The sequence below is a fragment of the Ceratotherium simum genome, chromosome 4 (assembly GCF_057802395.1).
Source record: "Ceratotherium simum simum isolate JZ-2026a chromosome 4, ASM5780239v1, whole genome shotgun sequence".
In the NCBI taxonomy this organism is placed as follows: Eukaryota; Metazoa; Chordata; class Mammalia; order Perissodactyla; family Rhinocerotidae; genus Ceratotherium; species Ceratotherium simum.
The window spans coordinates 42,377,793-42,402,738 of NC_141903.1; the positions used below are offsets into that span (position 1 = coordinate 42,377,793).

The window sequence follows — 24,946 nt, forward strand, 5'->3', positions numbered from 1 at the left end:
TTCTTTCCTTCTGCTTTTACCTCTCAACCATTTTCAGCTATACCTTTTATATTGTCAGGTTGATAGCATTTACAGTCTGTTCTGTAACCATAACTCAGTCTTCTGTGCTTTGTCTATTGGTTGCTTCTAAGAATTGAGAATCAAGAGAATTTACATTATTAGGACTTTAAATATTGTTCACTGCAAAGCCATGTAGTGTGCTAGAGTCACTGTTTTTCCCCCTATAGACTCAATATAACAACCTTTGTGCCAGTGGGAGAAGAATGTTCTAAGCATCCAGGTGACGCCTTTTCAATTCAGAATTATTTGGTAGTCAGTAAGACTCTTGGACCCATTCTACAAAGTCTCTCTTATCATTTACATCTTATGTGGCCTTGTATTCTTTAATCATTTCGTGCTTTATGTCCCTAAGTAGAGAGGGGACTCCTTGAGAGGGAAGCAGTCTTTCCTTTTTGACTCTCACACCAATTTTTAGTCTCTCAGTAAATTAAATTGGTTTCCCCCCAAATCAAGTAAACATAGCCAGTGCTATTAAAGTGACATCATTCTACATATACTTTATTTTATGATGATTATAAATATATAAATATTTTTAAAATAAAGCTATTAAAAACTCATAAATTAAAATATTCAGCTTATTCAGCTTCGACACTTTGAGTATTTCTCTTGCATGATCGTCTTTAGCCTTCCCAAAAAGTCTTTCAATGTACTCTTCTTGGCTTCATTCACAGTACAGTTGGTCTACAAAAGAAACATTTCATTAGCTTGCATTGCTAAGTATTTGAGCCTTGCTGTCATGCCCGTCTACTTGAGTCAAGCCTACTCTGGCACTTGCCGCCTGAACAATTAAACCAGGGCCTCCAGTCTCGCTTGATTAGGAGTCTGACCCTGCCACTAGGCCAGCAGGGTTTGCCTGTTTTCGGTGCATACTACGTATACTCCTAGAAATGGCTACTGCACCATCACTAACTGTCTGCTTTTGGGAATGCCACAGTCTCTGGAGAGGTGTGTCACACACAGCTAGGTGCTGCTCCGGAGCATAACATGAAGGTGGAGGCTCAGACCTGCCCACTGCCGCACTGGGCCTTCTGTGTGGCCGCCTGAACTGCTGAGAGCGAGATTCAGTCTATTTGCCCTCCTGCCCATTCAACAGCAACACCACAATAGCACTTCAGGTGGAAAGGATTCCAGGCCCCTACCACCAAGCAATTGCTTCAGTTTGAATCTCAGCTCTACCAATTTATTAATTGCATTGCTTAGGACAAACTACTCCATTTGTAAAAGTTTGTTTCCTCCTTTGTAAAATGGGGACAATAGTGCCTACTTCATAAGATCATTAAGAGAATTAAAAGAATGAGTATAGTGTCAGCTCCCTGTTCCGTTACCTTATCTTATAAATAAAGCACCCAGGGAGGGGATGAATGTCCCCAGTTCCTCTACTTGGCGTTAGATAACATCCACTCTTGGCTCTCCCTCTTTCTTACACCATCAATTCTCCCATCTCTACTGGATCATTCCCATTGGTATATTAACATGCTGAATATATATCCTACCTTAAAAGAGAGTCCCTCACTCCATACCTGCCCTTCAGCTACTGTGCCATTTCTTGGCAACCTGATGGCAAAACACGTCAAGAGAGTTTTCTATACTCAGTGCCCCTTCCTTTTCACTCCTCCCCACCCCCATTCTCTGTGGGACCCACTGTAGTCAGGCTTTCATTCCCCCATCTCCATTTATATCAGCATCACTGGTGACCTCTATCGTGCCAGATCCAGTGGCCATTCTCAGTCTTCATCTTACTTGACCTATCAGTACATTTGGCACAGTTGAGCACTCCTTCCCTATTGAAAGAGTTTCTTTGCCTTCTGGGGCACCACACACTCTTCGATTTCCTCCTCCTCCGCTCGCTACTACTCTGTCTCTTTTGCAGGACCCTCCTCTTCCTGACCTCTGTATGTTAGAGTGCCTCTGGACTCAGCCCTTGGAGCTCTCCCTTTCTCTATGTCATTTCAGGTCTATGACTTTAAATAACATCTTTCTGAGAACTCTTCATTTTATATCTCAAGATCTGACCTCCCCTAAGCTTCAGACTTTTCCAACAATCTTCTTAACATCTCCACTTGGCTGTCCAATACGTACCTCACACTCACTATGTACGAAATTAAACTCCCGATCTTCTGCTCAGCGTCTAGCCCTGCTTCATCCCCAGTCTTCCATTTCTGTAAACAGCACCAACTATCCCCCAGGGGCTCAGGCCAGGAACCAAGAGGACCTTTTCCTCTTTCCCTCACCCCTCACAATGCATCTGTCAGCAAGTTCTTATGGTTCTATTTTTAATTATATCCCAAATCTCGAAACCTCTACAGCTCTCACCCTGTCGAAACCACCATCACCTCCAGCCTGGATTACTGTGGTAGCCTCCCAACAGGCCATCTTGCTTCTATGCTTACCCCTGTTCAGTCTATTTACCACACAGTAGCCAGAGTGATCATTTTAAATTACATAAATCAGGTTGTAGTCTCTGCCCTGCTCAAAACTCTGTGAGTATTTCCCACCATACTTGGGGCAGAATCCCAAGGCCCTGTGTGGTCTGATCTCCTGTTAAAATCTCCCTTGCTCATTCTGATCCAGGCACACGGCCTTCCTATTGATCTTTGAACACATGAAGCTCAGTTCTACTTTAGGGCTTTTGCACAGCTGTTCTCTCTGCCTGGAATGTTCTTTCCCCAATTAGTCATGTGGCCTGCTCCCTCACTTAATTCAAATATCTGCTCAGATGATGTCACCAACTATTAAATCAGCCCTGTCCTTCATAACCCCTATGTTCTTTATTCGTGTATTTTTCTTCATAGCAGTTATCACTACTGGACATCATATTACATGTTTGTTTGCTTTTCTAACTCCCCCACTCTGTGAGAGCAGGGACTCTGCCTTCTTGTCTATAATACGGTATCCTCAGTGCCTAGAAGAGCACGTGGCACTCATAGCGCCTCAACAGATATTTGTTGAATGAATGAATGGGTTGATTAATCAAGGGTACTACCACTCATAAGGAGGAACGTTTAGAAGTGAGGCTGCAGTCCGTCAGGAGCCAGGCTGTCGGCATAATGCAGCTTACCGTGGTTGCCATGCCCCTGAGGTTCCTGTCAAGTCCATGCAGGCATCCTTGAATCAAGGACTTGTCATGTCTTTTATAGAGCTGCCGAAGCGCAGTCGCAGCTGTGCAGAAGATTTCCTTTTCAGCTGTGTTCTAGAAAGAGAAATGCCACAGATAGCCATGTGCTAGCTGTATTTCGAACATGGGAGAGAGATTTTTCCTTCTGATTTCTTCTTTCCAAGAGGACAAGTGGAGAAGGTGATTTACTCAACTACGGATCAGGTGTTCAAGTATTCCTGCCATGTGAATGAAGGCTGCTCATCACAGTCATAAACCTCTGTAAACAACCTCTCCCAATTACCTGCAAATGCAGCATCCTTTTCCTCAGAGCCTCTCAATTTCTTTTCCCTTGGAGGGTTTTGCTGAAAGGGTACCTGAATAAAGTCACTCAACTAAAGTAAATGACAGAGTGGAGATTTGAATGCAGAGCCATCTGTCTACACCCCATGTCTGTTTCTTTTCACCATGCAAGCTGTTCTTTCTGTGGAAGGTGCCTATGTGAGCTCATAGTCCGATTCTGCTCTCTCATTCCTATAAGGTTTTAAAATCCAGGTTTCCCTGGAAATCTTACATGCTTGTTGAGTAAACAAATGCACATCCTTTGGCCTGGACATTGCTGCTTTGGACAGCACTCTCCATTTAGCCCTCCCATGGGAGATAGCAGTGTGTGTAGAAGCTTAGGGTCCAGGTGAGGAGATAAGACGTTTCCCCACATTGCTAGAGGTGAGTGCCAGGATCAGGGCTGTGTGCCCCAGGAGGTCAGGGGAAGCTTCTGGGGGAGGGTACCGTTGAGCTGGGCCGTGGACAGAGCTTCTGTAAGGGGCCTGTGGCCTAGGCTCAGTCAGAACCTCCTTGGAATACTGGTAGCTCTGATGTGGGTTTGGCCACATGGCTCTTCCTTGGGACATTTGGGCCTTAGAAGAGGGAATGTACAAGGGAGGAAACAGCTCTTGTTAGGAACCCAGAAGAGGGATTGTGTCTCAGTCTGACTCAGGCCTGGTGTGTCCTCTCACTTTCCACTGAAGAACAAAGGCATGGAGCCTGGAGAGCGGTCTTAGCTTGAGCCCGATCCAGCTCAGATAAAGCTCTCTCTAGCCTCAGCCAGGACATGCTATAGTTCCTCGTGGTCCGTGGAGCAGCAGCGTGGGCATCACCTGGGAGCTTGTTAGAAATGCAGAATCTCAGGCCTCACCCCAGACCTGTTGAATCATAAATGTGCATTAACGAGATCTCCAGGGGATTTATAAAAGAAGCATGGTCCAAGCAGCTTTTTACAGTTCTTACATATGTTTTCTTATTATCAAGGTAATACATATTTACTATACAAGTAATATATTTTCAATAAAAATTAATTCACTCATCCCACCAGCCAGAGATAGCTACTATTAATATTTTGGTAAGTATCTTCCCAGGTATTTGTAACTTTTTTTTTTCCAAATAGGGACCAAGTATTGATACTGTTTTGTAATCTTTTTACACTTAACATATAGTACAAACATTTTCTTAAGTCCTTCAGTAATATTTAAGAACATGGGATTGAGAGCTGCGTAGGAACTCATGGCATATTTGTATCATAATTGATCAATCCCCTATCACTGCAGGTTCTTGCTTCTGTAAATAATGCGACAGTGAGTCATCTGTGAAAATCTTTGTGTTCTCTTTAGGCTAAATTCTAGAAGTACGGTTCATACTTGACGTTTTTTCCAGGAGGATCTAGACCTAGACCGAGGCATCGGAATACCAGTCTACAAAAGCTTCCCCTTTCCCCTGTGGGGCTTGATGGCCCATAGGCAGGGCCTTTGGAAGGACCTGCACTTAATGAACTAGCCAAGAGCCCTCCTGGGCCCTGATTCTAGTTGGAAATTTAAGAGCAGCGCCAGTATCTCTGGGCTCAGGGAGTCAAGAAACCTCCCATAAATCACCATGCCTCTGGGTGCTTTGTGGGTGAGCAGAGGCGATGAGGCCAAGGCAAAGGCCGACACTCCCTGTGTATGCAGATGTAGGCAGATGCCTGTTGCTGAGAGAGAACGGTGAGGTTTAAGAGGGACAGAAGGAAACGAGCCCGTTTGCTTCTTTTCTGTTGAAACCTGTTGAGAGGGTCTGGCTCAGTGGTGTAGTGGTTAAGTTTGCGCCCTCTGCTTCGGTGACCCGGGGTTTGCGGGTTCAGATCCCAGGTGCGGACCCACGCACCACTCATCAAGCCATGCTGTGGCAGTGTCCCATATACAAAATAGAGGAAGATGGGCACAGATGTTAGCTCAGGGCTAATCTTCCTCAGCAAAAAGAGGAAGATTGGCAATGGATGTTAGCTCAGGGCCAATCTTCCTCACCAAAAAAAAAAAAAAAACCCTAATGAGACTTTTCTGAAACTTTGTCTGGGAGCCTAGAAATTGAACTGCCTTAGTTTTGAGTATATGGCCATTTAATATAGGAAAAAATCCTCTAAAGATATTTGTCAAAAGACTTTCTAATGTAGTTAGGATAAAATAGGAATTGAAGAGTTTGAATCAAAGGGAAAACTTTAAAAGAACTAATTCTAAAGGCAGTTTTAGTTAAAGGCCTTCAAGTTTTAGTTCCATTGGTGTTGCAGCAACAGGATGACACTCCATACCCACTGCTTTCATCTGCTTGTCCACCTTTCACTGCCTGAGTGTGTCTAGCATAGCTCAAGGCTAGCCGACCTTGCAGTTCAGAGCTGCTCAGGAGAAGAGACTCAGAAGGGGGGCCTAGGGCCATGCCAGGAGGAAACCCGTCCCCCATGGGGTGTCAGCCAATGGCAGAATGCCATCAGGGAGAGTTCTTCTGTGACAGTGGCTCTGTTAGAGTTCTAACTTGGATCTTGGCCAGCTTCATTTAGGGCCATAAAGATCCAGTCCTACTTGTGTTGTATTCATTATCTCCACTCTTTTGCCCAAGTTTAGTCAGCCAGTGCTATATATGAGGAAATCCTTTACTTTCATTTAAAAAAGCTTTGAGGGTCGGCATAGAGCTCTCTGAAAAAGTAAGGACTTTAGCTCTCTTTGCTAAGTAGAAAATACCTCCAACTAATGATCCCCCCAAAAAGTCCTTCACAGACCACCTAGCTTGCTTGCTTTCCACTTCGCTCTTCCTCAGACCACCTTAATTTCATAGACACCCACGTAGACGTTGACTATGAAACTCAGGATTTAGATCAGCGCGTTCTTTCCAGCAACTGTCAAGAGCAGGATGCTACTCAACTTAGAGATACTGGAATTCTTGATCACCAAAAGAAATAAAAGCAATACTCTGGATCTTGGAAAGATGTTCTTCTTTGGAAACACAAAGAAGTAACTTTTGGGCCAGCCCCGTGGCTTAGCGGTTAAGTGCACGCGCTCCGCTGCTGGCGGCCTGGGTTCGGTCCCGGGCGCGCACTGAAGCACCGCTTCTCCAGCCATGCTGAGGCCGCGTCCCACATACAGCAACTAAAAGGAGGTGCAGCTATGACATACAACTATCTACTGCGGCTTTGGGGGAATAAATAAATAAAATTATTAAAAAAAAAAAAAACTCATTTAGGGCCGGCCCTGTGGCTTAGCGGTTAGGTGTGCGCGCTCCGCTGCTGGTGGCCCAGGTTCGGATCCCAGGCGTGCACCCACGCACCGCTTCTCCCGCCATGCTGAGGCCGCCTCCCACATACAGCAACTGGAGGGATGTGCAGCTATGACGTACAACTATCTACTGGGGCTTTGGGAGGAAAAATAAATAAAAATTAAAAAAAAAAAGATTCTTTCAAAAAAAAAACAAGGAAGTAACTTTTCCTCCCACATACCACCTTTGTGGGTTTTGAAAATAACAACCTTTCCTTGTTCTGAAATATCCTAATAGATAAGTAAGCAGGGCTGAGTCTTTGAGGAAAAGAAAAGAGTGGAAGAATGAGGTTGGTAATCCAGGAGGAAAAGAAGCAGCAGGGGAAGGCATAGAGAGAGGTACGAGTGAAGGAGGGCAGTGGGGACGTGTTTCGGGAGACGTCTGCCCATGTGGTGAGGGAGTATGTGAGAACTGAGTGAAGTAGAGGGCCAAGAACAGGAGGAAAGCAGTGTGGCCTGGTGCGGGCAAGGGTGGCTGGGTCTTCTAGAGATAGCCCAGAGTGGGGTCGCCTGGCCTTGGAGTCACGGAGGGTTTGATCATTTCCAACCCCTGGCCCCTCCTCCTTAGAATGATTACTTCTCTACAATGAGTTTTTGCCTTTAATCAAGAGTTATGTTACAATAACACTTTCCACTAATTCAAGAGGCAGAGTCCAACCAGCTTTCAAAATCACTTTCGTATCTTCAGCTGTGGAAACTGAGGCAGAAAGAAGTGTGGAGACTTGCCAGAGGCCACACGGCCGGTTAATGGCAGAACTGGGACTAAAATCACAGGCTGCCTCACTTCCAGACCCTTGGCTCTTCCTCCTGGGCCCTGCCCTTGGCTTTGGTAGAGCCCTCTATCCAGTACGGCTGCCCTCTGGACAACCCAGAGCACACCCCAGTGGACTCTTGGCTATTTTATATACATATATAAAACTTTAAAATATAATATTTTATATATACATATAAAGTCTCCAAGTCCTTCCAACCTACTGATGGACAGAGTCTGATACATGATGGGATTCTGAAGGACAACAGCATATAATATATATTATTATATAATACATGTAATATATATTATTATATATTATACATTTATTTTATATAATATTATATACAATTACATTACAATATTATATATTATTATATATCAGACTCATGGAATAACCTTTAATGAAATGAGATATCCAGATAAAGGCCTGAAGAACAATTTTCCTCGTGAAGTAGGACAGGCCTGTCTAGGTCTGGGTGGCCCTACCAACTCACAGGGCTTCACTCCCGGCCAAGTTACCTGCTCTAGTACACATGGAAAGCAAGTGGTTAGGAGACCACTGGTAAATTGAAGCTTTGGGTTTTTCATTCTCAGTCGTGTGTTTCCATGAAAACAGGAACTGATGTGCACAAAGCTATTGATATGGCTATAGTCATGTGTTTGTCAGAGAAAATGTACTATCAGCTGTCAAATCTATCTCCTCCCACTACAGATAGAGGGGCGGGGGTGAGACGGCACAGGAGGTGGAAAGGCAAGATGCCCGAGCAGCCAGAAGCAGGGATGTGTTGGACCCCATCTGGCAGGATGGGTCGGGCCCAAGCTAGAGAGGAGTTGGCAGGACAGAGCAAGGTGAGGGTCTCTGGACAGCTGCCCCGGAGCTGGTAGGCTGTTAGATGACCAGGCTGCGGAAGAGGAGGGGCTCTGGCAGTACCTTTTCTGTTGCCGTAGGAAGTCTCTTAGACAAAATGAAAGCTCCCTCAACCTGTAATCTCAAATATCTGTTTTTGTGAGAGTATTTGGTTTTTCAGAAATGTATGGGCCAGAAAAATTCTCTCCTTCCACAAGCATTTATTGAGTGCCTCCTATATTCCGGGCAGTAGGCCTGAGCTGGGTAAAATCCTAAAGAACTTTTCCTTGATCAGCATCTGAATTAGAATTACAAAATCCAAGCCTTCTATTACATATCTTCTAAATCAAGTGAAACCGGAAACACCAAAATATGTTTGAGAGTCAAGATCAGAATTGTCCTTCTTTGAAAACATTTAACACTTTATAGTTAATTCGAGTCAGTTTGCTTTCCGCTAAGAAAGTTTCTTGTCAAAGACCTGTGGATGGGTCTCCTCTCCCAAGTCACCCATCTCCCAAAGCAGTTCTTACCTTTGGGCCAGCAAAGGTGTCTGCTACAATCAGCTCCATGCACGCAGTCTTGTCCTAGGCAGGAACGCGAGAGCAAGAGGCAGTTACCTCCAACTGTACAAAGTAATCCTTGCTGAGCAGCTCTCACTCACTCAAACTGAAAAAACTTCCTACAATCCCTCAGGGAAAAAAAAAAAAAGCGCCAGGGAGAAGTCCCTGCTCTGCTCCTTATCATGTCACCCACTCTCAACTTCTCAAGAAGCTGTTATGTTCTTCTCATCGTCTAAGAATACTCACAACATCACCAGAACATCTGGAGAGATGGTGCCAGATAGCTTACTCACCTTTCCCTCTGTGAGGTTGTTCAGCGTTTTGATGATCTCTCGCAAGGTGTTGTTATTGCATTTGTGTCCGTGGATGAAGTTGCTGGTACATGCTAATAAGCAGAACAGTGCTGGAATCAGTTGGGAGATGAGACCCATTAATAGATCTCTATTTGCAATGACAATGTGAGACGATTAGTTTACCAGGAGAAGCTAACAATGCAATTCTGACAAAGATATCTCTATATATAGATTTAAAATTGCTGAAACTGAGGGAAAATGAGTTTACATTGGAAAATTTCATTACACCAGGTTGTCAGTCGTTTGGGGCCAATCAGCGCCTCTCTTCCAGGAGAAAAAATGCCTCACAGAAACAGGTAAAATGTTCCTGTGAAATCAGACCAATAGGAAAATGAAACCTTTTTTTAAAATTAACTACAAAGTATCAGCATAGGAAATTACACCATAATTTGCTCTTTAGATTAATCTTATCAGCTTGGGGTTGTTGCTGGCTTTTTGCTTTGCATAGAAGGAAGAGGCCACAGGTGTCCGAATTTCTTTTAGTGCAGTCGTCCTGGGGAAAGATAGAGTAATATCAAGAAAGTTTGACTTCAATAGTATTTCAGCCTGGCTTTTTCCAAGTATGGGTAGCATCTTGGAAACTCTCCTTTTGTGGAAAAGCTGATCTGAGGTTCTTTCTCTAGGTAGAAGGAAAGTAACGGGCACAGATTCTCTCCTGTCCTAGCACTCAGGCATGCCATTCTTCCAGGGTTGGGACTTGGGCAAAGGACAGGTAACACCAGGTGGGGCTTAATTTGGGTCACGGCAGGTCCATAGGTCTTTCACTTTAAAGAGGCCCTAGGCAAGTTAGGTCCATCCTGAGGTTTCAGAAATCACCACTCTTTAAATGAAACTTAAATACATCTTAGCTAATTAGAAAAAAGAGCCATAGTCTTCCTTATGTACAATCCAGTTGTCTTTGTCAATGCCCACCACCTGCCCTGCTGCCTTAGTCTAATTCCTGTGGACCTGGTGAGGCGCGGAGCACCCCCACCGTTCAGTCAGATGCAGCAGGATTCCTGTGCCCCGCACACCACTGTTTTGTCCTACCCGAGCCTTTCCTTCTCTTTCCTCTCTACTTTCCTTCTCTTGGTTTCTGACCTTCCTCTCCCTACTGATTTCCCCTGGAAGATCACATAGGAAAGGTTACTGCTAAGGTTGTTCCTGCGCTTTGGATCCTATTACAGGCCTTGCGCCACACTCAATGCAGTGACTTCTGACACCAACTATGCAGAGTTGGGCCAAACTTCACAGGTTAAGGGCACAGCCACCACAAAACAGCCTTGGGGTCCCCAGTCCACCCTCACTTCTGGCCAACTGGCTGCAAATTTGACAGTTCCCACTACCCCCTCAGGTTCAATAATTTGCTAGAAGGACTCCCAGAACTCAGGAAACCACTGGACGTAAGGCTACAGTTTTATTACAGCAAAAGGATACAAATCAGACCCAGCCTGAAGAAGAGACACAGAGGGTGAGGTCTAGGAGGGTCCTAAATACGAAGCTTCCACTGTCTTCTGCACGTGGAGTCAGAAGGTGTCACCTCCCCAGCACCTTAATGTGTGACAACACACAGAGTGCTGCCAACCAGGGCAGCTCACCAGAGATTCAGTCCAGAGTTTTCCTGAAATGTCATTCCATAGGCATGATTGGTTGAATCATTGGCTGTTAAATTGACCTCATTCTCCAGCCCCCTCCCTGGAGGTTGGCCTGATATCACAGTAGCTTAATGGTGTGGCTGGCCCCCACCCTGAGTTGCCTCATGAGCATAAACTATCAGGGCCCACCATGGAGAGCAAAGACAAATCCCAAGGATTTAGGGACTACCTCCCGGGAACTGGTGACAAAACCAGCCAAATTCTTTATTTCATGGGGTTAGAGGTTACCTCCCAAGAGCCGTGACAAAGGCCAGATCTCTCTGGGTAAGTTAATTTTTTTTTTTTAATAGATATTTCTCTTTTTTCCTCCAGTTTTATTGAGATATAATTATATACAGCACTGTGTAAGTTTAAGGTATACAGCATAATGATTTGACTTACATATATTGTGAAATGATTACCACAATAATTTTAGTTAACATCCATCATCTCATATACATACAACAAAAAAAAGAAAAAAAATAGTTTTTTCCTTGCAATGAGAGCTCTTAGGATCTAGTCTCTTAACAATTTTCAGATACACTATGCAGCAGTGTTAACTATAGTCATCATGTTGTACATCACATCCCCAGTACTTATTTACCTGATAACTGAAGTTTGTACCTTTTGACCACCTTCATCCAATTCTTTATCCTCTGCCCCCCACCTCCGGTAACCAAATCTGATCTTTTTTCTGAGTTTGTTTTGGTTTTTTTTTTTAGATTCCTCGTATAAATGAGATCATGCAGTATTTGTCTTGCTCTGTCTGACTTATTTCACTTAGCATAATGCCCTCAAGGTCCATCCAAACAGTTTGTCACAAACAGCAGGATTTCCTTCTTTTTTTGTGACTAAATAATATTCCAATGATATTGGAATGTTGGAAATGTGTGTGTGTGTATATACACACACACATTTTCTTTATATGTATATATGTGTGTATATATATATACATTTTCTTTTTCCTTTCATCCATCAATGGACACTTAGGTTGTTTCCATGTCTTGACTATTGTAAATAATGCTGCAGTGAACATGGGGGTGCAGATATCTCTTCGACATAGTGTTTTTGTTTTCTTTGGATATATTCCCAGAAGTGGGATTGCTAGATCATATGGTAGTTCTACTTTTAATTTTTTGAGAAACCTCCATACTGTTTTCCACAGTGGCTGCACCAATTTACATTCCCACCAGCAATGCACCAGGGTTCTCTTTTCTCCACATCCTCGCCAGCATTTGTTATCTCCTGTCTTTTTGATAATAGCTATTCTAACAGGTGTGAACCGATATCTCATTATGGTTTTCATTTGCATTTCCTTGATGATTAGCGATGTTGAGCACTTTTCATGTACCTGATAGCCATTTATATATCTTCTTTGCAAAAATGTCTGTTCAGGTGCTTTGCCCATTTTTTAATTGGACTATTTTTTTGCTAGACAGTATACTATACTACACAGACGGGGAGTTTATGAGAAGGGCAGATAGTTCCTTCCAGGGTGGGTAGAGACTTCAAATCCAGATTTAACTATTATTTGGAGTAAAATGGTGCATACTTCTTTCTTGAGGAGAGGTTCAAGTTAAAACAGGAGTCAACTTGGGAGTGCAGACACGTTGGAGGAGAGTCCAGGGTGCAGAGAACACCTCTCAGAGCCTTGGGGTTTGGGGAGAGCTGGATGGGAGGCGAGTCATCAGGATCCTCCTGCTGAGGAGTGTGTGAGAAGCAATGGGACAGCCATCCCCATATTCAGCTGTTGTTTTTGTGAGCGCCTGCCTTCACCCAGGGCCGGACCCTGGGCTTGGGGATCTGTGGGCAAAGATGTGAATAAGAAAAGGAATATAATATGAGAACCAGTAGATCAGAAGCAGAATACAGCTTCTTTTTTGTTTTGTTTCAATGGTTGGATGAGGCCAGGGAAAAAAGGATTAACTTTTCAAAACAGCAGGGAGTGACCAGAAGGTCCTCTCTAAGGGAAGAAGGAGAAAATGGGCCGTCTTCCCTGCAGTGCAGTACCACAGCAGCTGTGCATGTGGCTGGCTGGGCAGAGGCTGGGCAGACGGGGGCCTGCACATGAGGGACGCAGACAGTCACCACCGGAGAAGGAGCCTCTCCCAGCCCGCAGGAGTCGTGGGCAGCGACAGTGCGAGGCAGGTGGGGCAGGCACCGAAGCTCAGAGGGAAGTTGGAGACTCTGCTGGGTTCTAGCTCTGTCAGTCGTAGACCCTTTACCCTGCGTGAGAGCTGAGAACCAGGCACTGGCCCCTGGTGGCCGCAGAGCTTCCCTTTCAGGCGCTGGAACGTAGCAGTTATGAGCACTAGGTTTTGGATTCCAGCAAACAAGCCACTTGTCAACTCTGTGATCATGGGCAGATCATGAACTCTCTGGGTCTCAGTTTCCTCACCTGTGAAATGGGAATAGTGTAGCTCTTCCTCAGGGAATTCCTGTGAGGAGTGTGTGAGAGATTCCATGGAAAGTGCTTGGCACACGTCACTCTGTAAAGGGTGGCTGTTACTGGGCACCACCATAGCACACAGTGGGCCCAGACAGCCCGTCAGTCCTGGCTGCTCTGCTTTCTTGCTGTGCGACCTTAGGCACGCTGCTCAGCCCCCTTTGTCAAGTAAGGGAGATAGTTATACCTGCCTCATGAGGTTGTTCTGAGGAATGAATGAGTTAATGTTTTTAAAGTAGTCAGAATAGTGCCTGGCACATAGAGAATGCTCTGTAAGAACTATTACTATTACTATTACTGTTATTAATCATATCTTTGGTTGGTCAGATGACTGTGGTCCTTACTCTATTAGACAAACCTGAGTCTGGACAGGGCTGCTGGAGGTTTTGCTGGTGGACATTTCCCCACACGTGTTCCTCCTGGATGGGTCTCCTTTTCAGTCTCTGAGGCCCTCTCCTTGTTTTGGGGGGTCACCGTTAGTTGCTACGCTGCAGTCCTTATACTTATGTGTCTGGATTTGAGACAGGAAACAGATAGTGCTGAGGGCGGGCACCTTAGGCAGAAGGAAAGTAGGTGCTTATAAAATATTGGGAGGGTGGAGGAGCAGGTTCCAGGCTGGGCCCAAAACTCTAAAGAAAGGAACCACTACCTTTGAGGCTGCCACCGTAGCTCTGGAGTTCGAGAACGCACCCCTGAGGCTGCAGTCTGGGGATCCCAGAGCTGCTACCTCCACTCACCCACAGAACTGCTCCAGGAGAAAACCTCATCTCCCCACGCCCAGCCCAAGGGAACAGGGAGATGGCCTCTGCCTCCTCCACCTTCCACAGCTCACTGGGGCCCAGTTCACACCCAGACACTAACCTCAAGGGGGTCTGAGAGCTGTAGTTGTAAGCATTCTAGGGGAAAGGCGTGGAGGTTGAGCAGAGCAGCCCAGTTTCCCATGGCCCCTGACTGAGGATTCTTGCCCCACCCTGAGCTCTGCGAATCTCGTCTTCCCTCCTCTTCTGGCAGCTGTGCCAGACAACACACAGAAGAGCCCTTTCCAACTCCTCACAGGCTTATTCATGAAAAAAGGTAAGACTCCTCCAAGGGAGTGACGTTGAGCAGAGATTGGAACAAGTAGGTGTCAGCTGGGAGCAGGGGACTGGGAGGGTGGGCGGGTGTGAAGAGCAGGTGGACAGCATGTGGAAGGCCGAAGGCAGGTGCTCCCTAGGCCCTGGAGGAACTGAAGAAGGCCAGTGGTCCTGGGAGGGGAGACAGACCACTGGGTCGTCCTGTGAGAGAGGGAGCTGGCGTGGATAGGAGGGGCCAGTGAGAAGGAGAGCTGTGGGTCTGAGAGTTACTTGGCAACAGCAGAGTGTCGAAGTGACGGCCATGTGTCCAGGAGTCAACGGGACCCGGTATTTCTGATTCCCAGCTCTGCCACTTACTCCCTGGGTGACCTTGAAAGAGTTGTCCTGTGCAGGCTTCTCTGTCAAACTGGGCCAATAATAGGGGTGTGGGAAGAATATATGAGGTACTAGATATAAACTGTTTAGTGTGGTGCCTGGCATGGAGGAAGCCCTCAATAAATGCCAGCTATCATCATTGTCATCATCATCATTAATAGCACATGGAATTGGCTGAATATGGGGGAAAGAGTGAGAAGGCACAGAGGACTCCAGGTTTCTGGCTTAGGGAAATGCTGTTCATGGAGATGGCAATTTAGGAAGGAAGGAGATAGGGTGCGGGCACCGTGAATGGAGGCTCCTGCTGCTGGGTCTGCAGCTCTGAGCACAGAGGAGGTCTGGGTTGTAGACACAGAGGGTGACAAAGCCAAGGGGGAGACGGATACTGCCCCGAGGGTGAGGGAAGAGAGTGAACAAGAAGTGCCGATGGCTCTCCAGCGACACTGGAAGGAGGAAGGAAGGAGAGGGAACGCAGGCCTGAGAGAGTCTCGGAGGAGAAGCGAGTGGTCAGCAGCATCAGTTGTTCCTCAGGGTCAGGCGAGATAAGGATTTAGTAATAGGAGACGGTCGATAACATCGCTGGAGTGCAGTCAGGGCAGATGCCCGACAGGAGTGGGACCCATGAAATGGAAACAGTGGTGTAGACGCGTTTGAGAAGGCAGGCTGTGTTGGGGTGCTGACTTGCAGGGGGGAGTGCGATTACACATGATCAGTAGTTGTCTTTTGGACGGGACACACTTGAGCACAGGCTTCTCCAGCTCAGTGAATGGCAGCTCCATCCTCGAGTGTGCTCACACCACCCCAAAAACCTCCCGTGTCCCACGTCCAATCCGACACCAAAGCCTCTGCCTGCAAACTGTATCCAGAATTGAATAGTATGGTGGTTTGAATTGGGGGCCAGGGGGCAGGCAGGGCAGAGACTTGAAACTAAATTGGCCATGAGATGCTAATTGTTGAAGTTGGGCCATGGATAACTGGGAGTTACTTTAGTATGTCTTTGAAATTTCCCATAATAAAAGGTTGAAAAAACTTAGATGAATAGAAAAGTTAAATATATATTTAATATTTATATATTATATAATATACATATATTTATACTTTTTATATATTATATATAATATGTTTATGTAAATGATATGAAAGTATAAGTTTCGTATCAAGAGATAACACACGTATCCCCAGAATCTGACCACGTCTCACCCCTCACTGCCACATCCACCGTCATTTCCCACCTGGGTTTCCACAGGAGCCTCCTAACTAGTCATCCTGCTCCCGCCCTTGTCCCACGTGCTGTTCTTCACACCGCAGCCAGAGTGCTTCTGTTAAACATGAGCCAGATGGTGTTGCTCCATCCCACACCTGCCTTCGCCTCCTGCTGCTCAGCCCAGCTCTGCTGCGGCCACAGGAACGCTGGGAGGAGTGTTTCAGTTCTCTCTGGCTCAAGACTTTGGCGCTTGGTGTCCCCCTCTCCCTGGAGGTTTTCCTCCCTTACGTAGCCAGCTTTCTCCTTCCCTCACTTCATCCAGATCTCCATGCTATCTTATCTCACCAGGAGGACTTCTCTGACCTCCCCTCTCAATATGGTGACCCCTACCTCTCCTTGCAGCCCCCTGACTGCTTCGTGGCCCTCCGTGGCTCACTGCCGCCTGCAGGCTCTATGTTCTCTTCTTTGTGGATTCTGTGTCCCCACTAGAAGTAACCTTGTTTTGTCCACCGTGAATCCCCAGCGCCTAGAACAGTGCCTGGCACCTAGCAGAGGCCTCAATAGATACTTGTTGAATGAATGAATGAATGGAGCTCCATTTCATGGAGGGGACAGCTGAGACTTGGCCTAAGTAGGAACAAGGGAAGTCAAGGATACAGGGGACTTGAAGCCAGGGCTGTTTGGACCCTGAAGTCCTTGCCCCGAGCCTCTGGAGAAGGCAGAGGAATGGGATCCTGAGCACAGATGCAGGGAGAACCCCTCCAAGGAGACAAGGGGACTGAGGGGAGGAGGGAGCAAAGGTAGGCAGGGTGGTAGACTCTGGCTTTGTTGAGTGGATGGTGAAGTAGCTGCTGGTTTCTCTTTTCTTTGAGAAGCAGGTGGAAAGCCCTTCTGAGAAAGAGGGAAGCCAGCTGAGGAGTCTACAGGACCTTTCCATCTGTCCCCAGGGCAGTGATGTCACTTCAGCCTCAAAGCTGGACTGGCGGCCCACCCTTTCCCATCTCACCCACCTTGGTGAGCGCAGGTGGGGCAGAGACTCGAAACTAAATTGGCCGTGAGTTGCTAGTTATTGAAGTTGGGCGACGGATAACTGGGAGTTACTTTTGTATCTGTTTGAAATTTCCGGTAATAAAAGATTTAAAAAACTTAGATGAATAGAAAAGTTAAATATATATTTATTTTTTGCCCCAGCCTGGCAGGCCAGGGCTGGGTGAAGACCCCCAAGAAAGGAGCGCCTTCCTCTCTGTCAATGCAGGATCTGACATGGGAGGAGGGATGCTGGACCTCCTGCCTCCCAGACCCCTGCAAATGCTCACCTCCTCCCCTGAGACAGCTGGCTCCCAGGGAGGAGTTGGAACTGAGTGAGGCATCCTGGTGCTAGTCCATCCACAGACACCTGCTGACCCCTCCCCTGCCCTAGTTTTGATCAGCTTCCTCATGGACCAGACATCAATTTCATGTTCTTTTTTGTTTTTTGAAATTAAATTTGTCTTTGTCCCCCTATGGGAAATGAACGTATGCTCATTATAGAAAACGTGGGAAAACAGAGATTAGAAGAAAGAAGAGAGAATAAATGAGAAATTGCATTTCTAAGGAGGTTATCGCCGGGCTCAGCAGGGGGCACGGACTGGCTAGTGTGGTCAGCAGGCCATCGGGTGCTGGTCTATAGGGGACACCACAGCTAGCTCAGGCCTTCCCGCCCCCATGGGTTTCAGGAAGTGCTGCTGGGCCGCAGGCTTGTCCAAGTGATGCAGAGAGTGGGGCCGACAAGAGTTGCTATATTTAATTTTGGCATCTGCGTCACAGGTGACCACACAGCAGCATGTGCCCAGGCAGTGCATGGGCTGGGGGCGTTTCTGAACGACGCTGTGAGAGAATCACTTTCCACAAGAGAAGGCATTGTGGAGGGGAAGGGAGAGAGCGCAACAGAAAGTGAGGTCGTAAGTAGAAAATCGCTTCTGGGATTTCAAATGGCTTCGTCATGGGGCCCTCCCTTGCTGCCGAGAAATCAGTTGATCTGGGAAAGTTCGTTGCAAACGCTTTGCTCTGCTGCTTTTGGGTGGAGCCGAGAAATGAATGAAGATAATGAGGCTTTCTGACTTTTATTTTTCAGAGTAGGAGTGGGCAGTGTGTGGGGGAGGGGTGACCATGGATACAGCCATCGGTTCTGACACGGGCCTGGACCTCGAGGAAGGCTAGGTAACTGGCCAGCATGTCCCAGGCCAGGCCGCCCCATCTGGAACACGGTCAGCCAGGACTCAGCCAGGCCTTCTTAGAAGGGAGTCAGCCGAAGGGAGGAACAGTTTTTGAGTCTGTTCAAACTGACCAGCTAAATTAAGATAATAAGCAGAAGACACTTCCTTCCCTGTTGATCATAATGAAAGAGTGATAACTGATGGACTTGATAAATCCAAGCCTTCCAGGTGCTCGGTCATAAGGAAACAAGAGGCAGGCCCCCATCCTCCTGGGTCCTGAACAGTTCAGAAGGCCAGCCTCAGAGAAACCCCCAAGTCACTTGGAGTGTTTTCTGACACCTCATCTGAGCAGCAAACAGAGGTGTTTGGTGCCGAGTTCACCGGAAACTCGCGTGTGTCTCTCACTTCTCACTTGAGCCCCAGCCCCTCTTCCAGTGAAACCTCCCAGGCCTGGGCTTCCCGGGGTGCCAAGAGGCTCCCCGCCCTGGGCCCCATGACCAGCATCTCCCTCCCACTCACTAAGCACTCTTATCTCTTCCCAACCCCCCATCTCTCTGGGCCCTGCTCAGGGTTGCCTGTGCATGAGAGAAGTGAGACCACAGGGTTAGAGAAAACTCCCACAAATACCCCAGGGGTCAGTCCCCAGGTGGTGATGCTCCAGCCACAAGAGCTGACGCATACCTTTTTTTTCTCTTTCTTTTTCTTTCTTTCTCTTTCCTAGCTGGGCCCACCTCCTTGTTGCCACCAGCAGTGGCTTGGTTCTGTGGCTCTGTGAGGTGTCCTCATCCCTGGAAGGCCCCGAGCCCGCTCCGGCTCACTGCACACCACCAGTGACCACAGGTCCTCTGTCTGGGGGACAGTCTTGGAGGCACAGGCAGGGAGCTGTGGGTGGCCAAGGATGTGGCCCTCTGCGGACCCCTAGTGGTAGGGCCCAGGTGGACCTGTCAGCACTGTGCACCCAGCTGCAGGGCCTTTCTGACTGTATGGCTTCGAATACATCCTTGGGAAATCCTGAGGGACCCTCCCCACACCAGCCTCAATTCCAGTGTTTGTTCTCAGGAGATTCACATGGAATTTCACTGGAAGACTTTCCATCTTTCTTGTGGACAGACAGGCCAATGCCCTGGTTAGGCATAGAGGACATGAGTCAAAGGTGATGCTACCAGCAGATGGATCACTAAGTTTTGTATTAAAAAAAAAATCAATCTTCCATAAATATCCTTCTGGCCTTAAAATCTTTGAATCTCTGGAGAGAGAAGGATAGCGGAGATCTTGCCTCCTACCCCTACTCCCGACTTTTGAACCTCCTGCCCTCCCAGGGTAGAGCACCCTTCTCCAGACCCTCCATTGTTCAACAACTTCTTTCTGGTGCTAAACCTTGAGTGCATGTGGTATCTTGGTCATTGCTAACCCAGAAGGCTGGTGCAGTGCAGGCCGTAGGCAGTCCTAGGCAAATATAGTGGGACTTAACAGGTTCTGAGACCCCTTGGGACCACGGAGACAGTTCACTCCCTGCTCTGGACAGCCCATGTGACACTCAGCTCCTGCGCCCCCTCCCTATGTCTTCCCTCTCCGGGCTGAGCATCCCCAGCATCCTGCACTGTTGGTTGGGGCTTCTTCACTTGCCTCTGCCTGGGTGCAAGCAAGGTGTCCACTCTATTTGAGTGTGGTTTCTGGAGCAGTCTGCTGCGGTCCTTCGCCCCTTGAACAAATCCTGCCATGGCCGCTGTTGCCTGAATCATGCACAGCATGAGCTCTCGCTGCTCCTGGGTGGCTGCCTCCACAGACTTCTGGGCATTGCTGTAAGATGTTCCCACAGGGCTCTGGGCTCCCCATGGAGGGCACCTGCGTGGGACTTAGTGTTTGAGACTGTTTTCTGATGACACCACCACCTACTGCAAAGGCATCCTGTCCTTCTGGGGCAGCCCTCTGCTCTGGGCATCTCCCAAAGATTCACAGTGGAAACCACTGCTGACGGGCATGACCATTAGCTGTGGTTGGCTGAGGCCTGTTGCTTTTTGCGCTCCAGGTGCTGACTTGGGCTGAAGGAAAAGTAAAAAGACCTGCTCAGAGGAATGGTCTGACCAGGGCCCTGCGACCTTGGCTGTCCGCTCTAGTCGCTCCACAGTCCAAGGGCCACAAGTCAATTGATATGTTGTATGTGTACTCTATAATGATGAGAGGTGTCCAGAAATTGAACGGGCTGTCCCTAGAAGGTAGGTTGTGAGCTCCCTATCAGGAGAGGTTCCCAAACAGATTGATGACAATATTATAAAGGTCATGGGTTCAGGCCAGATGACATTTGGACAGAGGGAGGCAGAGTGTAAGCGTTTGGGCTTTGGAGTTGGAATGAGTTTTGAGTTCAAATCCTAACTTTGCTCCTTATCCGCTGTATGACCTTGGGCAAGCCATCTTCTCCTCTCTGAGCCGCAGAGAGGTTATGAGGGAGGCACTGGAGGGTGTGTAGGTGGTGTTAGACACAGGCTGGACACTCATCGAGAGCTGTGATCCTGAGATCACTTCTGAGGTCTCTGTTGGCTCCAGACGCCCTCCTTGAACCCTGACACATGGCCCAGGCTTCCTCCCCTCCCAATGGGCAGTAGGTGGGGGGGCTTCTTCCAGGCCAGGTCCCACCTCCCCCAGAGGCTTGCTTACTTTTAGCCCAGGTCTTGTCCCTCACTCCCCCTCGATTCCATCCTAGGCCCCCTCCTCCAACTGGCCTGCTTCCCAAAGAGCTCCTCAGAGTCTTAAGAACATAGGCCAGCGTCCCCAAAGGCCAAAATAAAAGGCAAACACCATCAGGTCTCTTGTCAGCATCTTTATTTCTGGCTTCCAGTTTGACAAAGTCAATGAAACAGCTTATTCAACGACCCCTTCCCCCAATCCACACACACCATATGCAGTGTTCTAGGCTGCTTTTTTATATATTAACTCTTTGATAATATATTTTAATACTTAACTTTAAATACAAGGAAAAACAATAAATTACTCCTTGGCTGAGGGCCGACTGCTGGCTGGTAGACAAGAGCGGCTACTTCAGCCATCTCTCCTGTCCCCTGCCCTGGCCCAGGACCCCAGTGAGGTAGCAGAATTTTGCACACAGTACTTATTCCCAGGGACTCCTAACGCCCGCTGCTTTAGTGCTGGAGCCCCAAGTTTCCACACCCTGGGCTCCAAGTTCTGGCACCATCAGTCCCTCCTTATCCCCAGTACAGACAAACACACTTATTTAAATAACACATAATAATAAATAAGGCCAAGAAGAAATGTGTCTGAACTGCTTTCTGCCTCAGTTGCCCCTGTATAAAGCAGGTCTCTCTCCCACCAAGTGTCTGGCAAGGGTGGCGCCCACTGTAATGCTACAGTTTGCTCTGACGAGGGGGAGGTCACGTGGGGCAATGTTTCCACCCTTGTCCAACAAGCTCGGAGCCCCGGATGGAGGAGGCCCAGCAGGCTGATCCCCGGGCACCAAGGCAAGGGGCAGCTGGGGTCAGCTAGGCAGAAAGCAGGCAGCACAGGCTGAGGTCTAAGCTGAGGAAATCTTACCCCCCTCCCTAACCCTCCTTCCCATCTCCCCAAGAAATTTCTGACATCTGAAAGAAAAATGGATCTGCAACTTAAATGGTCAGGGTCTGCCTCTGCAAATGATGCTGCTAGCTTTTCATGCTTCAGTTGAACTCTCCGTGGCGATAAGTTTTCCTCACATTGTTGAGCAGGTCTTTTGCCAACTCGATCACTTCAATTTTGGTGTCTCGGATGCGCTCACGGGAAACCTGCTGCAGGACAAAGAGGCCAGTGCGTTAGTGGGACGCCAGAGCAAGGACGACCAGCGTCCACCAGGGGTTTTCCAGGGACTGGCTTGTTTAATCCTCATAAAAGCCCCCATGAGGTGGGTACTGTTATTACCCACATTTTACAGATGTGGAAACTGAAGCTCAGGTAGGAGTCAGGAGCCCTCAAGCCCAGGTCCAGAAATCCCAAAGGTCATGACCCTGCTGCCACAGTGGACCCACCTCTGGGTGGACGCATGCCTCAGATGCTCAGCCAGGTTCCCCTGGAGCTCCCAGGGTGGACCCAGAACTGGCGGGAGTGGGTACAGGGTGGGGGGTGCAGGGCAGGGGGCCTTACCCCGGCTGAGGGCTTGTGACGGCAGAGTGCAGTCAGCATCCTCCGGGTCCTTACGATGGCGCTGCAGTTGGAGATGTCGTTCAGGGATTCCAGGGCTGCACAGTACTGAGGGGAGGAGAACACCTGGTGTCAGGCCCTGCTGGGCGCCCCCAGGTATATGGCTCGGGCGGTACCTTCAGTGAGTTCACAGGAGAAGGGGGACTGAGAGGCCTGGTGGAGGTGGGTCTGGGTGGTGGGAGGGGCCCAGATTATGAGGGGAGAGAGGGTGGCTCTTGAAGCTTGCTTGGAACCCCCCAGCCATGTGAGTGAGGTTCAGGGAAGACAAGCCCAAGGCCTACAGCCTCAGCTACCTCCCTCCCAGCACCCAAGGGTCCTTACCGTCTCAGCTGTTAGGTTGACACTCCACACCATGCTGCCATTGCAGAGGGAGGCCTGAGGGAGCAAAAAGACAGTGAGCTGAGTGCTGGCAGGGGCCCCAGGCCTGCCCTGGCCAGCCCAGGCCACGTCTCCATGGGGATCAGGCCCCACAAGCATCCCTGGTGAAGCACAGAGGGAGGCCTGGGCCCCCTCAATGTTCCTCAGTTTCATTTCCTGCTCTGCACAGTAAGGGAGTCCCATTGTATAGGATCTTGGAGCTGAGAGAGAAAAATTGAGTGACACAACCAGTAAGGGATAAGCCTTGTGCAAAGCTCGCCATAGCCAGGGCAGGAGGACAGACGACACCAGGCCGGTCAAGAAGGGGCCTGCCGGGGAGGGCCAGGCACGGTAGCGTGAGGGAGGGAGTGGCCAGGCCAGTCAGATGGGGAGCAGTGGGGTCTAGTGTATAAACACTCTGCCTTCTGAATTGGAGGATACCGCAGTTCAGAGCAAGGGCACTCGGGTGTTGGCCAGGCCTGGTTTGCATCTGGCTTTTGTCAGTTAACCTCACTGAAGCTTAGTCAGTAAAATGGGGTCATTGTACCTCCTTATTGAGGTGGTTGGCAGCGAAGAAAAGAGGTATAAAGCACCCAGCACCAGGCCTGGCACATAATCCGTGCTCAGACAGTGTGAGCTGTCACTGCTGAGGAGAACCCTAATGAACCCTTCCCTAAGAATGGGCTTAACTTAGATGCTGTGAAGAATAGCCCCATTATTGCGTTCAAATACAGTTGGCAAATGCCAAATGGTTCTAGGAGGGTTTTGGCCCTTCTCTGCTTTCTTCTGTTCAGGAAGGGCTGAGTAGGAGCTGGCAGTGGCAGGCAGGGCCAGGCCAGGGGAGCAGGTGGTCTGTGGGGGCTCTGCCAAATCCCTTCATAGGTCCATCCATATTGCTGCACCCCCTAGCCTGGCTCCTCTCTCCCCCATGGCTGGGCCTGTCCCCTGGTCCACAGGGCTTCTTCCTGCCCCACAGGCATCTTAGGACCAGGCCCAGCCTTCATGGCCCAGGCCATGACCACCAGTACCCTTCCTGAGAATCACCCACCCAGCACCCTCAGAGCTGGGACCCTGGCCAGTGGGCACTCACCTGGTTCTGGGTAATGTTGACCAGCTCATTAATGAGCTCTGTGAGGCCTTTGGAGGGAGGCACGGGTCCCGGGGAGGCAAGGCCGCCAAGGCAGGTGAGAGCAATGACCACGGTCAACCAGAGCGCCATGGAGCTCAGAATCAACACAGGAGGAGCCGGGAGCAGACACGTAGGCTGGCCTAAGCTGAGCGGCTTGTGACCTTGGCCTCTTGAGGCAGCTTTTATAGGCCCAAGTGGTGACGCTTCACACTCTGGTCTCCGCTTTGTCAGGCACTATCTAGAAACCACATCTTTACTCATCTTGATTTTACTTTGTGGAAAATCCAGTGTCGCATAAAGGAAAGAGTTTGATTTCTTGTGGACAATATTGGGAGGGGTCCGGGGCAGTTCCCAAGATCTGGATGGGCTTACTCCAGGGGTAAGCAAGAAGGCCCTGAGGGGGGCCTGGTGCCAGCCCTGCCAGCCGGAGCTCCAGCAGTTTAGCTTGGTGACCACCTGAGTGGCCTGCCCAGCTCCTGTCCTCAGACCGTTTGGTTCACCAGACTAGAGTCTTATCAGATGTGGGAATTTGGAGGTTCTGTTTTTTCAATGAACTGGTCTCCTATATTACCAGAGTAACACTTGCTTTGGATCCACAATTCAAACAGGGTAAAAGGAGAAGAGTGAGGGTCAGGTCACTTCTTTCTTGATTCCCTGTTGGCCCCACCGTGGGAAGGACCATAAAAGTTTAGATTCCCAGGTCTCCACTGAAAGATCCAGTCAGATTCAGGGAACCCCCTGGGACCTTTCCTTTTTAAAGTTGCTTTGATGATAACTCTGAGCACAGGTACCCTGGACACTAGGCGCCTCACCCAAGCCTTCAGTGTGGCCCCATCTTGCTGGGAAGCCTTTAATGTGCCAGGCCAGCAGGAGGTGGACCCAGCCTTAAGCCCAGGTTGGAGAGTGTAACTGTTTCCAGTGCCCCTGAGACCTCGGATGACCACCTTTGTCCACCAGTCTCTATGGGACCAACCCCTGCCCTCTGGGGGCCTCAAGTTTCCCTTCTGCAGAATGAAGGCTGTGGAGCGCAGCTCCTGGGCCTGCCTCCACTCCTGGGTCCCCTGTGAGCCGCCTACCTCCTGCAAGAACA

At 48.6% G+C, this 24,946-nt stretch overlaps 2 protein-coding genes across 3 annotated transcripts; both read right to left on the bottom strand.

The window, feature by feature from the left end:
- Positions 1 to 639: 639 nt before the first annotated feature.
- Positions 640 to 9,405, bottom strand: IL4 (interleukin 4). Its single transcript, XM_014796182.2, has 4 exons — positions 9,220 to 9,405; positions 8,897 to 8,944; positions 3,119 to 3,250; positions 640 to 741 (listed from the first exon to the last, which is right to left on the bottom strand). The coding sequence occupies exons 1-4, from the start codon at positions 9,355 to 9,357 to the stop codon at positions 640 to 642; spliced, it is 420 nt and encodes a 139-aa protein (XP_014651668.1). The 5' UTR covers positions 9,358 to 9,405.
- Positions 9,406 to 21,853: 12,448 nt separating this feature from the next.
- On the bottom strand, positions 21,854 to 23,946 carry IL13 (interleukin 13). Of its 2 annotated transcripts, XM_004420213.3 has the most exons (4): positions 23,818 to 23,946; positions 22,692 to 22,745; positions 22,314 to 22,418; positions 21,854 to 21,961 (listed from the first exon to the last, which is right to left on the bottom strand). In XM_004420213.3, the coding sequence occupies exons 1-4, from the start codon at positions 23,944 to 23,946 to the stop codon at positions 21,854 to 21,856; spliced, it is 396 nt and encodes a 131-aa protein (XP_004420270.1). The 2 variants fall into 2 exon arrangements, with proteins under 2 accessions (XP_004420270.1, XP_087286430.1); XM_087430304.1 differs by lacking the exon at positions 23,818 to 23,946 and having other exon boundaries at positions 22,692 to 22,931.
- Between the last annotated feature and the right edge of the window lie 1,000 nt (positions 23,947 to 24,946).